This window comes from Pipra filicauda, unplaced genomic scaffold (assembly GCF_003945595.2).
Source record: "Pipra filicauda isolate LSUMZ 115617 unplaced genomic scaffold, ASM394559v2 scaffold1486_size12184_pilon, whole genome shotgun sequence".
NCBI lineage: Eukaryota > Metazoa > Chordata > Aves > Passeriformes > Pipridae > Pipra > Pipra filicauda.
The window spans coordinates 1-12,179 of record NW_024103969.1 but is presented as its reverse complement, the minus strand read 5'-3'; the positions used below and the strand labels follow the sequence as shown (position 1 = coordinate 12,179).

Below are 12,179 nucleotides of genomic sequence, written 5' to 3'. Positions count from 1 at the left end.
TCAGGGGGGGTGTCGGGGGGGGTTGGGTAGGGGGGGCGTGGGGGGCGGGGGGTCGGGGGGGTGTCCAGGGGGGTGTCAGGGGGGTAGGGTGTGTTCTTTTTTTTCACGGGGGGTTGTCAGGGCGTCATGGGGGTGTCAGAGGGTGTCAGGGGGTGTCAGGGGGATGTCAGGGGGATGTCAGAGGGTGTCAGGGGGTGTCAAGGGGGGGTCAGGGGGTGTCAGGGGGGTGTCAGGGGGACACTCACTCACCCTTGCGGTAGCAGGCGGGGCCCGGGTGGGCTCCCGCTGACTCGGGGCCGACCACGTACAGACCAGACCTGGGGGGGGGCACGGGGGGATCGGGGGGGGTCCGGGACACCCACGGGAGCGTGGGGGTCCCTCAGTGCCTGGAGCCCTCCTTCCCCCCACGCCCCCCCCGATGCCCAGAGCCCCCCCATGCCACGGGATCCTCCCGGTGCCTGGAGCCCCCACATCCCCCCCCGGGACACCCCCAGTGCCCAGAGACCCTCTTGTCTCCCCAGGACTCCCCCCCCGGGCCCCCCCCCGGCCTCACCTGAAGAAGAGGCGGGACCCCCCCCCGGCTGCCACGGTGTTGATGTCGAGCTGGGGGGCCTGGATGGGGACCCCCGCCGTGGTGGCCTCGAAGACGTGCTCCAGCTCCCCCGCGTAGCGGCTCACGTCGGTCGAGGTGCCTGGGGGGGCACGGACCCCAAAACTGACGGACCCCAAACCCGGCGGGACCCCAAAATTGCTGAACCCCAAACCCAAGGAACCCCCAAATCCAGCCAGACCCCCAAAGCCAGTGGAATCCCAAAAACAGCAGACTCCAAACCCAAGGAACCCCCAAATCCAGCCAGACCCCCAAACCCGGCGGGATCCCAAAATCAGAAGATTCCAAACCCAAGGAACCCCCAAATCCGGCCACACCCAGTGGGACCCCAAAATTGCTGAACCCCAAACCCAAGGAACCCCCAAATCCAGCCAGACTCCCAAACCCTGCAGGATCCCAAAACCATCAGACTCCAAACCCAAGGAACCCCCAAATCCAGCCAGACCCCCAAACCCAGCGGGACCCCAAAATTGCTCAACCCCAAACCCAAGGAACCCCCAAATCCAGCCAGGAACCCCAACACCAGTGGGATCCCAACATCAGAAGATCCAGAAAGTGTGGGCGAACCCCACACACAAGACTCCAACCACGGAACCCCCAAATCCAGCCAGACCCCCTAAAACTGGCAGGTCCCGAAATCAGAAGCCTCCAACCACGGAATCCCAAATCCAGCCAACCTGCAGGATCCAACAAAAACCATTCCGGACTCCAAACCCAGAACCAATCAGCCAGACCCCCAAACCCAGTGGGACCCCAAACTTGCTCAACCCCAAACCCAAGGAACCCCCAAATCCAGCCAGACCCCCAAACTCTGCAGGATCCCAAAACCAGCAGACTCCAAACCCAATGAACCCCCAAATCCAGCCAGACCCCCAAACCCAGTGCGACCCCAAAACTGCTGAACCCCAAACCCATGGAACCCCCAAATCCAGCCAGACCCCCAAACCCAGCGGGACCCCAAAATTGCTCAACCCCAAACCCAAGGAACCCCCAATTCCAGCCAGACCCCCAAACCCAGTGGGATCCCCAAAAACACCGGACTCCAAACCCAAGGAACCCCCAAATCCAGCCAGACCCCCAAACCCAGTGGGATCCCGAAAACAGCAGACTCCAAACCCAATGAACCCCCAAATCCAGCCAGACCCCCAAACCCAGCAGGACCCCAAAATTGCTGAACCCCAAACCCAAGGAACCCCCAAATCCAGCCAGGAACCCCCAAACCCAGCGGGATCCCGAAATCAGAAGACTCCAAACCCAATGAACCCCCAAATCTGGCCACACCCAGTGGGACCCCAAAATTGCTGAACCCCAAACCCAAGGAACCCCCAAATCCAGCCAGACCCCCAAACCCAGTGGGATCCCAAAACCAGCAGACTCCAAACCCAGTGAACCCCCAAATCCAGTGGGATCCCAAAACCATCAGACTCCAAACCCAATGAACCCCCAAATCCAGCCAGACCCCCAAACCCAGCGGGATCCCAAAACTGACATATTCCAAACCCAACGGACCCCCTGATCCCCAGACCCCAACCCGGCCGGACCCCAAACCCAGCGGGACCCCAAGCCCAGAGGAACCCCCAAACCCAGCGGGGCCCCCACCCCGGGCTGTCCCCCGACCCTAGCCGGACCCCCCCGTCCCAGTGGGACCCCTGCCCCCCTTGGGACCCCCCCTGCCCCCCTTGGGACCCCCTCACCTCCCATGTCGAAGCCGATGACGGGGGTCCCGTCGAGGCTGTTGTAGGTGGTGCGGGCGTAGCCCACCACCCCCGCCGCGGGCCCCGACAGGATGGCCCGGGCCCCCCCAAAGCTGCCCATGGGGGTGAGCCCCCCGTCCGAGCGCATGAACAGCACCCGCACCCCCTGCGGGATGGAGGGGGGGTCAGGGGGTCCCCGGGGTGGGATCTCTGCCCCAGCAGCACCCACAACTCCTGCAGGGTCAGGGGGTCCCTGGGGTGGGATCTCTGCCCCAGCAGCACCCACAACTCCTGCAGGGTCAGGGGGTCCCTGGGGTGGGATCCCCATCCCAGCAGCACCCACAACTCCTGCAGGGTCAGGGGGTCGCTGGGGTGGGATTCCTGTCCCAGCAGCACCCACACCCCCTGCAGGGTCAGGGGGTCCCCGGGGTGGGATCTCTGTCCCAGCAGCACCCACACCCCCTGCGGGATGGAGGGGGGGTCAGGGGGTCCCTGGGGTGGGATCCCTGTCCCAGCAGCACCCACACCCTCTGTGGGATGGAGGGGGGGTCAGGGGGTCCCCGGGATGGGATCTCTGCCCCAGCAGCACCCACAACTCCTGCAGGGTTAGGGGGTCCCTGGGGTGGGATCCCTGGCCCAGCAGCACCCACAACTCCTGCAGGGTTAGGGGGTCCCTGGGGTGGGATCCCTGGCCCAGCAGCACCCACACCCTCTGTGGGATGGAGGGGGGGTCAGGGGGTCCCCGGGGTGGGACCCCCATCCCAGCATCACCCACACCCCCTGTGGGATGGAGGGGGGTTCAGGGGGTCCCTGGGGTGGGACCCCCATCCCAGCAGCACCCACACCCCCTGTGGGGGCCACTGGGGGGTCCCAGGGTGAGGGTCCCCGGGGTGAGCCCCCCCCCGTGAATGGCAGGAATGGGGGAGTCTCAGGGGTGGGCTCGGGGGGGCTCAGGGGCGTGAGGGTCCTTTGGGGGTCCCTGGGGGTGAGCCCCCCCCCATGAACAGAACCCACACCCCCTGCAGGGGTGGGGGGCTGCCAAGGTATATGGGGGGGTCCTAGGGGTGTGGGGGTCCTTTGGGGGGGCTCAGGGGTGTGGGGGTCCTTTGGGGGTCCCTGGGGGTGAGCCCCCCCCCATGAACAGAACCCACACCCCCTGCAGGGGTGGGGGGCTGCCAAGGTATATGGGGGGGTCCTAGGGGTGTGGGGGTCCTTTGGGGGGGCTCAGGGGTGTGGGGGTCCTTTGGGGGTCCCTGGGGGTGAGCCCCCCCCCATGAACAGAACCCACACCCCCTGCAGGGGTGGGGGGCTGCCAAGGTATATGGGGGGGGGTCCCAGCAGGACGGGTTCCCACAGGAGGTCCCCGTGGGATGGGAACTTATGGGGGGTCCTGGTGGGATGTGGGGGGTCCCAGTGGGATGGGTGCCCTTGGGGGGGGGGGTCTCAGTGGGATGGGTGCCCCCAGGTGGGTCCCAGCAGGATGGGGGGGGCCCAGTGGGATGGGTGCCCTTGGGGGGGGGTTCAGTGGGATGGGTGCCCAGGCTGGGTCCCGCAGGATCTGTGGGGGTTCCCAGTTGGTGGGTGCCCTTAAGGGGGGTCTCAGTGGATGGTGCCTTGGAGGGGGGCCGTGGGATGGGTTGCTCCCAGGGAGGTCCCAGAAGGATGGGGGGTCCCAGTGGGATGGGTGCCCTTAAGGGGGGTCTCAGTGGGATGGGTGTTCCCAGGTGGGTCCCAGCAGGATGGGGGGGGGTCCCAGTGGGATGGGTGCTCCCAGGGAGGTCCCAGCAGGATGGGGGGTCCCAGTGGGATGGGTGCCCTTGGGGGGGGGTCTCAGTGGGATGGGTGCCCTTGGAGGGGGGTCTCAGTGGGATGAGTGTCCCCAGGGAGGTCCCAGCAGGATGTGGGGGGTCCCAGTGGGATGGGTGCCCTTGGAGGGGGGTCCCAGTGGGATGGGTGCTCCCAGGGAGGTCCCAGCAGGATGGGGGGGGGGGCCCAGTGGGATGGGTGCCTCCAGGGACGGTTCCCAGCAGGGGATCGGGGCGGGGGTCCCAGCGGTATGGGTGCCGTTGGAGGGGGCTTCCCAGGGGAGGGTGCTAATAGTGGTGCGTCATCTAGCAAGGCCAGGGGGGGTCTCAGGGGTGTGGGTGCCCTCCGGGTGGTCCCAGTGGGATGGGGCCTCATAGTGGGGTCCCAGCAGGCTCAGGGTGGGTCACGGTGGGCTGGGTGCCCTCAGGGTTGTCCCAGTGGGATGGGTGCTCAGGGGGGAACTCAGGGGGGATCAGTCCAACCAGGGGGCCCCTGGCAGGCCGGGGAGGTCACAGGTGGATGGGTGCACTCAGGGTGGTCCCAGAGGGATCCGTGCCACAAGGGGGCGGGCTGCAGGCTGGGGGGGGGGTCCCAGGGGGCTGGGTGCCCTCAGGGTGGTCCCAGGGGGATGGTTGCCCTCAGGGTGGTCCCAAGTGGATGGGTGTCCATGGGGGGGGGGGTGTCCCAGGGGGATGGGTGCCCTCAGGGTGGTCCCAAGTGGATGGGTGTCCATAGGAGGGGGGTCCCAGGCAGATGGGTGCCCACGGGTGGGGGGTCCCAGGGGGACGGGTGCCCTCAGGGTGGTCCCAAGGGGCTGGGTGCCCATGCGGGTGGTCCCAGGGGGCTGGGTGCCCTCAGGGTGTTCCCAGGGGGATGGGTGCAGGCCGGGGGGGGGGTCCAGAGGGATGGGTACCCTCAGGGGCATCCCAAGGGGATGAGTGCAGGCCGGGGGGGTCCCAGGGGGATGGGTGCCCTCAGGGTGGTCTCAAGGGGCTGGGTGCCTTCAGGGTGGTCCCAAGGGGATGGGTGTTCATAGGGGGGGGTCCCAGGGGGATGGGTGGTGGCCAGGGGGTCCCAGGGGGATGGGTGCTCATGGGGGGGGTCCCAGGGGGATGGGTGCCCTCAGGGTGGTCCCAGGAGGATAGGTGCAGGCTGGGGTGGTCCCAGGGGGATGGGTGCCCTCAGGGTGGTCCCAGGGGGATAGGTGCAGGCTGGGGGGTCCCAGGGGGATGGGTGGTGGCCAGGAGGGTCCAGGGGGATGGGTGCCCTCAGGGTGGTCCCAAGGGGATGAGTGCAGGCCGGGGGGGTCCCAGGGGGATGGGTGCCTTCAGGGTGGTCCCAAGGGGATGGGTGTTCATGGGGGGGGTCCCAGGGGGATGGGTGCCCATAGTGGGGGGTCCCAGGGAGATCGGTGCCGGCCGGGGGGGTGCCCGTGCCCCACTCACGCGCAGCTGGTCGGCGAAGCCGTGGCAGAAGCCGCGCAGGTAGCGCCGGATGCCGGGGGTCAGGTACGCGTCGGCGCAGGCGGTGAAGCCCCGGGGCACGGCCCGGGCCATCCCGGCCACCGCCGAGGACAGCGAGACCTGCCGGAACCCCAGCTCCCGGGCCAGAGCCCCGACCTGCTCCTCATGCCCCGGCCACCTGGGGAACACCCCCTGTCACAGGGACCCCCCAAACAGGGACCCCCCCAGCTCCCGGGCCAGAGCCCCCACCTGCTCCTCATGCCCCGGCCACCTGGGGAACACCCCCTGTCACAGGGACCCCCCAAATCCCCCCCAAAAGCGACCCCCGGGCCAGCGCTCCCACCTGCTCCTCGTGCCCCGGCCACCTGGGGAACACCCCCTGTCACAGGGACCCCCCAAATCCCCCCCAAACAGGGACCCCCTCAGTGCCTCGACCTGCTCCTTGTGCCCCGGCCACCTGGGGAACACCCCCTGTCACAGGGACCCCCCAAATTCCCCCAAACAGGGACCCCCCCCAGCTCCCGGGCCAGAGACCCGACCTGCTCCTCATGCCCCGGCCACCTGGGGAACACCCCCTGTCAAAGGGACCCCCCACATCCCCCCCAAACCGGGACCCCCTTCGTGCCTCGACCTGTCCTTGTGCCCCGGCCACCTGCCACATGGGGAACACCCCCTGTCACCGGACCACAAATTCCCCCAAAAACCGGGACCCCCCCCCGTCCGGGCCAGAGACCCGACCGCTCCTCATGCCCCGGCGCCCCTGGGGAACACCCCCTGTCACCTGGGACCCCCACAAACAGGGACCCCCAGTCCCGGGCCAGAAGCCCCACCTGCCTCCTCTATGCCCCGGCCCCTGGGACACACCCTCCTGTCACGGACCCCCCAAAATCCCCCCCACAAGCGACCCCCGGGCCAGCGCTCCCACCTGCTCCTCATGCCCCGGCCACCCGGGGGACACCCCAGTCACAGGGACCCCCCAGGGCCCCCCAAAGCCCCCCACTCACATGTAGGAGTGCAGTAGGAGCATGGCCAGGTTGTGGGGACCCCCAGGACCCCCCGGGACCCCAAGCCCCCAGTCATGTCGGAGTGGCAGCAGGAGCACAGCCATGCTCTGGGACCCCCCAGGACCCCCAAGCCCCCCAAAGCCCTCCACTCACATGTAGGAGTGCAGCAGGAGCACGGACAGGCTGTGGGACCCCCCCGGACCCCCCAAAGCCCCCCACTCACATGTAGGAGTGCAGCAGGAGCACAGCCAGGCTGTGGGACCCCCCAGAACCCCTCAGGACCCCCCACTCACATGCAGGAGTGCAGCAGGAGCACAGCCAGGCTGTGGGACCCCCCAGGACACCCAAGGACCCCCCCAAAGCCCCCCACTCACATGTAAGAGAGCAGCAGGAGCATGGCCAGGCTGTGGGACCCCCAGGACCCCCCCAGACCCCCAAAGCCCCCCACTCACATGTAGGAGTGCAGCAGGAGCACAGCCAGGCTGTGGGACCCCCAGGACCCCCCCGGACCCCCCAAAGCCCCCCACTCACATGTAGGAGTGCAGCAGGAGCACAGCCAGGCTCTGGATGCCCCGGGCCAGGACCCCCTCGAGCTCCCGCCGGAGCCCCCCCAGATCCAGCGGCCGCTGCACCAGCAGGGTCACCCCGGAGCAGCCTGGGGGGGGACACAGGGGACAGTCACGGGGTGTCCCCTCCTGCGGACCCCCAAAGACCCCGCTCCCACCTCCCAGGAGCGGGGAGGGTGACAGTGACAGGGTCGTCACAGGTGGTGGCACATCCCCTGTCCCACCTTCCACCCGGGGCCAGGTGTCACTCCCGGGCAGGTGACAATCCCGGTGTCACCCCCCCAGTGTCCCACCTTCCACCCGGGGCCAGGTGTCACTCCCGGGCAGGTGACAGTCCCAGTGTCACCCCCCCAGTGTCCCACCTCCCACCCGGGGCCAGGTGTCACTCCCGGGCAGGTGACAGTCCTGGTGTCACCCCCCCAGTGTCCCACCTTCCACCCGGGGCCAGGTGTCACTCCCGGGCAGGTGACAGTCCCGGTGTCACCCCCCCAGTGTCCCACCTTCCACCCGGGGCCAGGTGTCACTCCCGGGCAGGTGACACAATGAAAGTCCGGTGTAACCCCCCAGTGTCCCCACCTTCCAACCGGGGCCGGTTGTCACTCCGGGAGGTGACAGTACCAGTGTCACCCCCCCAGTGTCCCACCTTCCACCCGGGGCCAGGTGTCACTCCCGGGCAGGTGACAGTCCTGGTGTCACCCCCCCAGTGTCCCACCTTCCACCCGGGGCCAGGTGTCAGTCCCGGTGTCACCCCCCAGTATCCCACCTTCCACCCGGGGCCAGGTGTCACTCCCGGGCAGGTGACAGTCCTGGTGTCACCCCCCCCAGTGTCCCACCTCCCACCCGGGGCCAGGTGTCACTCCCGGGCAGGTGACAGTCCCTGCGTCACCCCCCAGTGTCCCACCTTCCACCCGGGGCCAGGTGTCACTCCCAGACAGGTGACAGCCCCGGTGTCACCCCCCCAGTGTCCCACCTTCCACCCGGGGCCAGGTGTCACTCCCGGGCAGGTGACAGTCCCAGTGTCACCCCCCCCAGTGTCCCACCTTCCACCCGGGGCCAGGTGTCACTCCCGGGCAGGTGACAGTCCCGGTGTCACCCCCCCAGTGTCCCACCTTCCACCCGGGGCCAGGTGTCACTCCCGGGCAGGTGACAGCCCGGCTGCTCCGGGATGAGCCGCTCGTCCACCTCGATCACCTCCTCGTACAGGACCTCGGGCATCGCCACCTCCTGCGGGGACATCGGGGACACCACCGTGGCACCGGGACGGGACAGCACCGGGGTGGCACCAGGATAGTACTGGGACAAGACTGAGGTGGCACTAGGGTGGCATTGGGAGGGGACCAGGGTGGCACTGAGGTGGCACCGGAGTGGCACGAGGATGCCACAAGGACAGGAGTGGGATGGCATCAGGGTGGGACGGGGATGGCACGGGGGTGGCACTAGGATGGCACCAGGATGGAACAGTGACAGGACTGGGATGGCACCAGGACAGGACTGGGATGGCATCAGGGTGGGACGGGGATAGCATGGGGGTGGCACTAGGATGGCACCAGGATGGAACAGGGACAGGACTGGGATGGCATCAGGGTGGGACGGGGATAGCATGGGGGTGGCACTAGGATGGCACCAGGATAGAACAGGGACAGGGCTGGGATGGCACCGGGACAGGACTGGGATGGCATCAGGGTGGGACGGGGATAGCATGGGGGTGGCACTAGGATGGCACCAGGATGGAACAGTGACAGGGCTGGGATGGCACCAGGACAGGACTGGGATGGCATCAGGGTGGGACGGGGATAGCACGGGGGTGGCACTAGGATGGCACCAGGATGGAACAGGGACAGGACTGGGATGGCATCAGGGTGGGACGGGGATAGCATGGGGGTGGCACTAGGATGGCACCAGGATGGAACAGGGACAGGACTGGGATGGCACAGGGACAGGACTGGGATGGCACAGAAGTGGCACCGGGTCAGCACCAGGACAGAGACAGCACCAGGACAGCACCGGGTTGACCCCGGGGTGGCACTGTCACATGTCCCTCCCCTGTCCCCCCACCCCCCGTGCCCGCTGGCTCCCGGCCCGGGCAGCGCTGGCCCCTCGCCGGGACTGGCCCCGGGCCCGGCGGCGCTCACGGGACAGGGGACACGGGACAGGGGACACGGGACAGGGGACACGGGACAGGGGACACCGCCAAGGACAACCGCGCCGGGCCCGGACACACGGCCCCACAGAGGGGGGGGACACGGGGGGGACACACGGGGGGGACACGGTGCCCCCAGGGGGATGGGGCACACGGGGATGTGGTGCCAGCCCCAGGGGGGACATTGTGGGGCACACAGGGACATGGGGGACAGGGTGTCCCCAGCCCCAGGGGGATGGGGCATATAGGACATGGTGCCAGCCCCAGGGGGGACAGCAATGGGCACACAGGGACATGGGGGGACATGGTGCCCCCAGGGGGATGGGGCACACGGGGATGTGGTGCCAGCCCGAGGGGGGACATTGTGGGGCACACAGGGACATGGGGGACAGGGTGTCCCCAGGGGGATGGGGCACACGGGGATGTGGTGCCAGCCCGAGGGGGGACATTGTGGGGCACACAGGGACATGGGGGACAGGGTGTCCCCATTGGATGGGGCACACGGGAGTGGTGCCAGCCCGAGGGGGGACCTTGTGGGGGGACATGGGGGACAGGGTGCCCCCAGCCCCAGGGGGATGGGGCATATAGGACATGGTGCCAGCCCCAGGGGGGACAGCATGGGGCACACAGGGACATGGGGAGACACGGTGCCCCCAGCCCCAGGGGGATGGGGCATATAGGACATGGTGCCAGCCCGAGGGGGGACCTTGTGGGGCACACAGGGACATGGGGGACAGGGTGTCCCCAGCCCCAGGGGGATGGGGCACATGGGACATGGTGCCAGCCCGAGGGGGGACATTGTGGGGCACACAGGGACATGGGGGACAGGGTGTCCCCAGCCCCAGGGGGATGGGACACACGGGGACAGGGTGCCAGCCCGAGGGGGGACATTGTGGGGCACACGGGGACACCGTGACCCCCAGCAGGACACTGTGGGGCACACGGGGACACCGTGACCCCCAGCAGGACAGTGTGGGGCACACGGGGACACCGTGACCCCCAGCAGGACAGTGTGGGGCACACGGGGACACAGTGCCAGCCTGAGGGGGGACATTGTGGGGCACACGGGGACACCGTGACCCCCAGCAGGACAGTGTGGGGCACACGGGGACACCGTGACCCCCAGCAGGACAGTGTAGGGCACACAGGGACACAGTGCCAGCCTGAGGGGGGACAGTGTGGGGCACAGAGGAACATGGGGGGGGACATGGTGCCCCCAGCCCCAATGGGGTGGGGTACATGGTGCCAGCCTAAGAGGGGACACACGGTGGGGGCACACGGGGACACGGTGGGGGGACAGTGTGGGGCGCACAGGGACACCGTGACCCACAGCAGGACACTGTGGGGCACACGGGGACACCGTGACCCACAGCAGGACACTGTGGGGCACACGGGGACACCGTGACCCACAGCAGGACACTGTGGGGCACACGGGGACACTGTGACCCACAGCAGGACAGTGTGGGGCACACAGGGACACAGTGCCAGCCTGAGGGGGGACAGTGTGGGGCACACGGGGACACCGTGACCCACAGCAGGACACTGTGGGGCACACGGGGACACCGTGACCCCCAGCAGGACACTGTGGGGCACACGGGGACACCGTGACCCCCAGCAGGACAGTGTGGGGCACACGGGGACACCGTGACCCCCAGCAGGACATTGTGGGGCACACGGGGACACCGTGACCCCCAGCAGGACACTGTGGGACACACAGGGACACTGTGACCCCCAGCAGGACACTGTGGGGCACACGGGGACACCGTGACCCCCAGCAGGACACGGTGCCGGTCACGGGACGTGCCGGTCACGGGACGTGCCGGCCCCGTGCCAGGAGGTCGTGGGTCACCGCGTGGGCACCCACGTGGGTCACCGTGTGGGGCACCGGGGGTGGGACAGGGAGGGGACCCCAAATCCCACAGGGTGTGTGTGGGGCAGGGGGATGTGGCACCCCAGGTCCTGGCGGTGCCAGCACAGGGGCAGGTGTGGGTACAGGAGCGGGTACAGGTCCAGGTGTGCACCCAGGTCCAGGTGTGCACCCAGGTCCAGGTGTGCCCAGGTGTGCCAGGTGTCTCACCAGGCTGAAGATCCTGGGCCGTGCCCGTGTCCTGATGTGCAGGAGGTGGGTGCAGGGGTGGGTAGGGGTACCGGTGTGTGCCAAGGTGTGCCCAGGTGTGCCCAGGTACAGGTGTGTGCCCAGGTGTGCCAGGTGTCTCATCAGATTGAAGATGCGGGGCCGTGCCTGTGCCCTGATGTGCAGGAGGTGGGTGTAGGGGTGGGTAAGGGTACAGGTGTGTGCCCAGGTGTGCCCAGGTGTGCCAGGTGTCTCACCAGGTCGAAGATGCGGGGCCGTGCCTGTGTCCCGATGGGCAGGAGGTGGGTGTAGGGGTGGGCAGGGGTACAGGTGAGGGTACAGGTGAGGGTACAGGTGAGGGTACAGGTACAGGTGTGTGCCCAGGTGTGCCAGGTGTCTCACCAGGTCGAAGATGCGGGGCCGTGCCTGCGTCCCGATGTGCAGGAGGTGGGTGCAGGGGTGGGTAAGGGTACAGGTTGAGGGTACAGGCGAGGGTACAGGGGAGGGTACAGGTGTGTGCCCAGGTGTGCCCAGGTATGCCAGGTGTCTCATCAGGTTGAAGATGCGGGGCCGTGCCTGTATCCCAATGTGCAGGAGGTGGGTGTAGGGGTGGGTAGGGGTGGGTAAGGGTACAGGTGAGGATACAGGTGTGTGCCCAGGTGTGCCAGGTGTGCCAGGTGTCTCATCAGGTCAAAGATGCAGGGCCATGCCTGTATCCCAATGTGCAGGAGGTGGGTGCAGGGGTGGGCAGGGGTACAGGTGAGGGTACAGGTGTGTGCCCAGGTGTGCCCAGGTGTGCCCAGGTGTGCCCAGGTGTCTCAC

At 68.1% G+C, this 12,179-nt stretch overlaps 1 protein-coding gene across 1 annotated transcript; it reads right to left on the bottom strand.

Moving 5' to 3' along the window:
- Nucleotides 1–214: 214 nt before the first annotated feature.
- Nucleotides 215–11,802, bottom strand: OPLAH (5-oxoprolinase, ATP-hydrolysing). The gene is made up of 7 exons (XM_039378809.1): nucleotides 11,760–11,802; nucleotides 8,253–8,367; nucleotides 7,109–7,232; nucleotides 5,556–5,751; nucleotides 2,305–2,470; nucleotides 554–692; nucleotides 215–317 (listed from the first exon to the last, which is right to left on the bottom strand). Exons 2-7 carry the CDS (start codon nucleotides 8,356–8,358, stop codon nucleotides 242–244), a joined length of 807 nt encoding a protein of 268 aa, XP_039234743.1. The 5' UTR covers nucleotides 8,359–8,367; nucleotides 11,760–11,802; the 3' UTR covers nucleotides 215–241.
- Nucleotides 11,803–12,179: the final 377 nt, after the last annotated feature.

Excerpts from the sequence above, each read along its gene's own strand:
- OPLAH (XM_039378809.1), bottom strand. The coding sequence starts at position 8,358 with ATGCCCGAGGTCCTGTACGAGGAGGTGATCGAGGTGGACGAGCGGCTC. Across the intron at positions 5,752-7,108 it reads CTCCTGCTGCACTCCTACAT|GTGGCCGGGGCATGAGGAGC; the intron begins GTGAGTGGGGGG and ends GGTGTTCCCCAG. Across the intron at positions 693-2,304 it reads CATCGGCTTCGACATGGGAG|GCACCTCGACCGACGTGAGC; the intron begins GTGAGGGGGTCC and ends GTGCCCCCCCAG.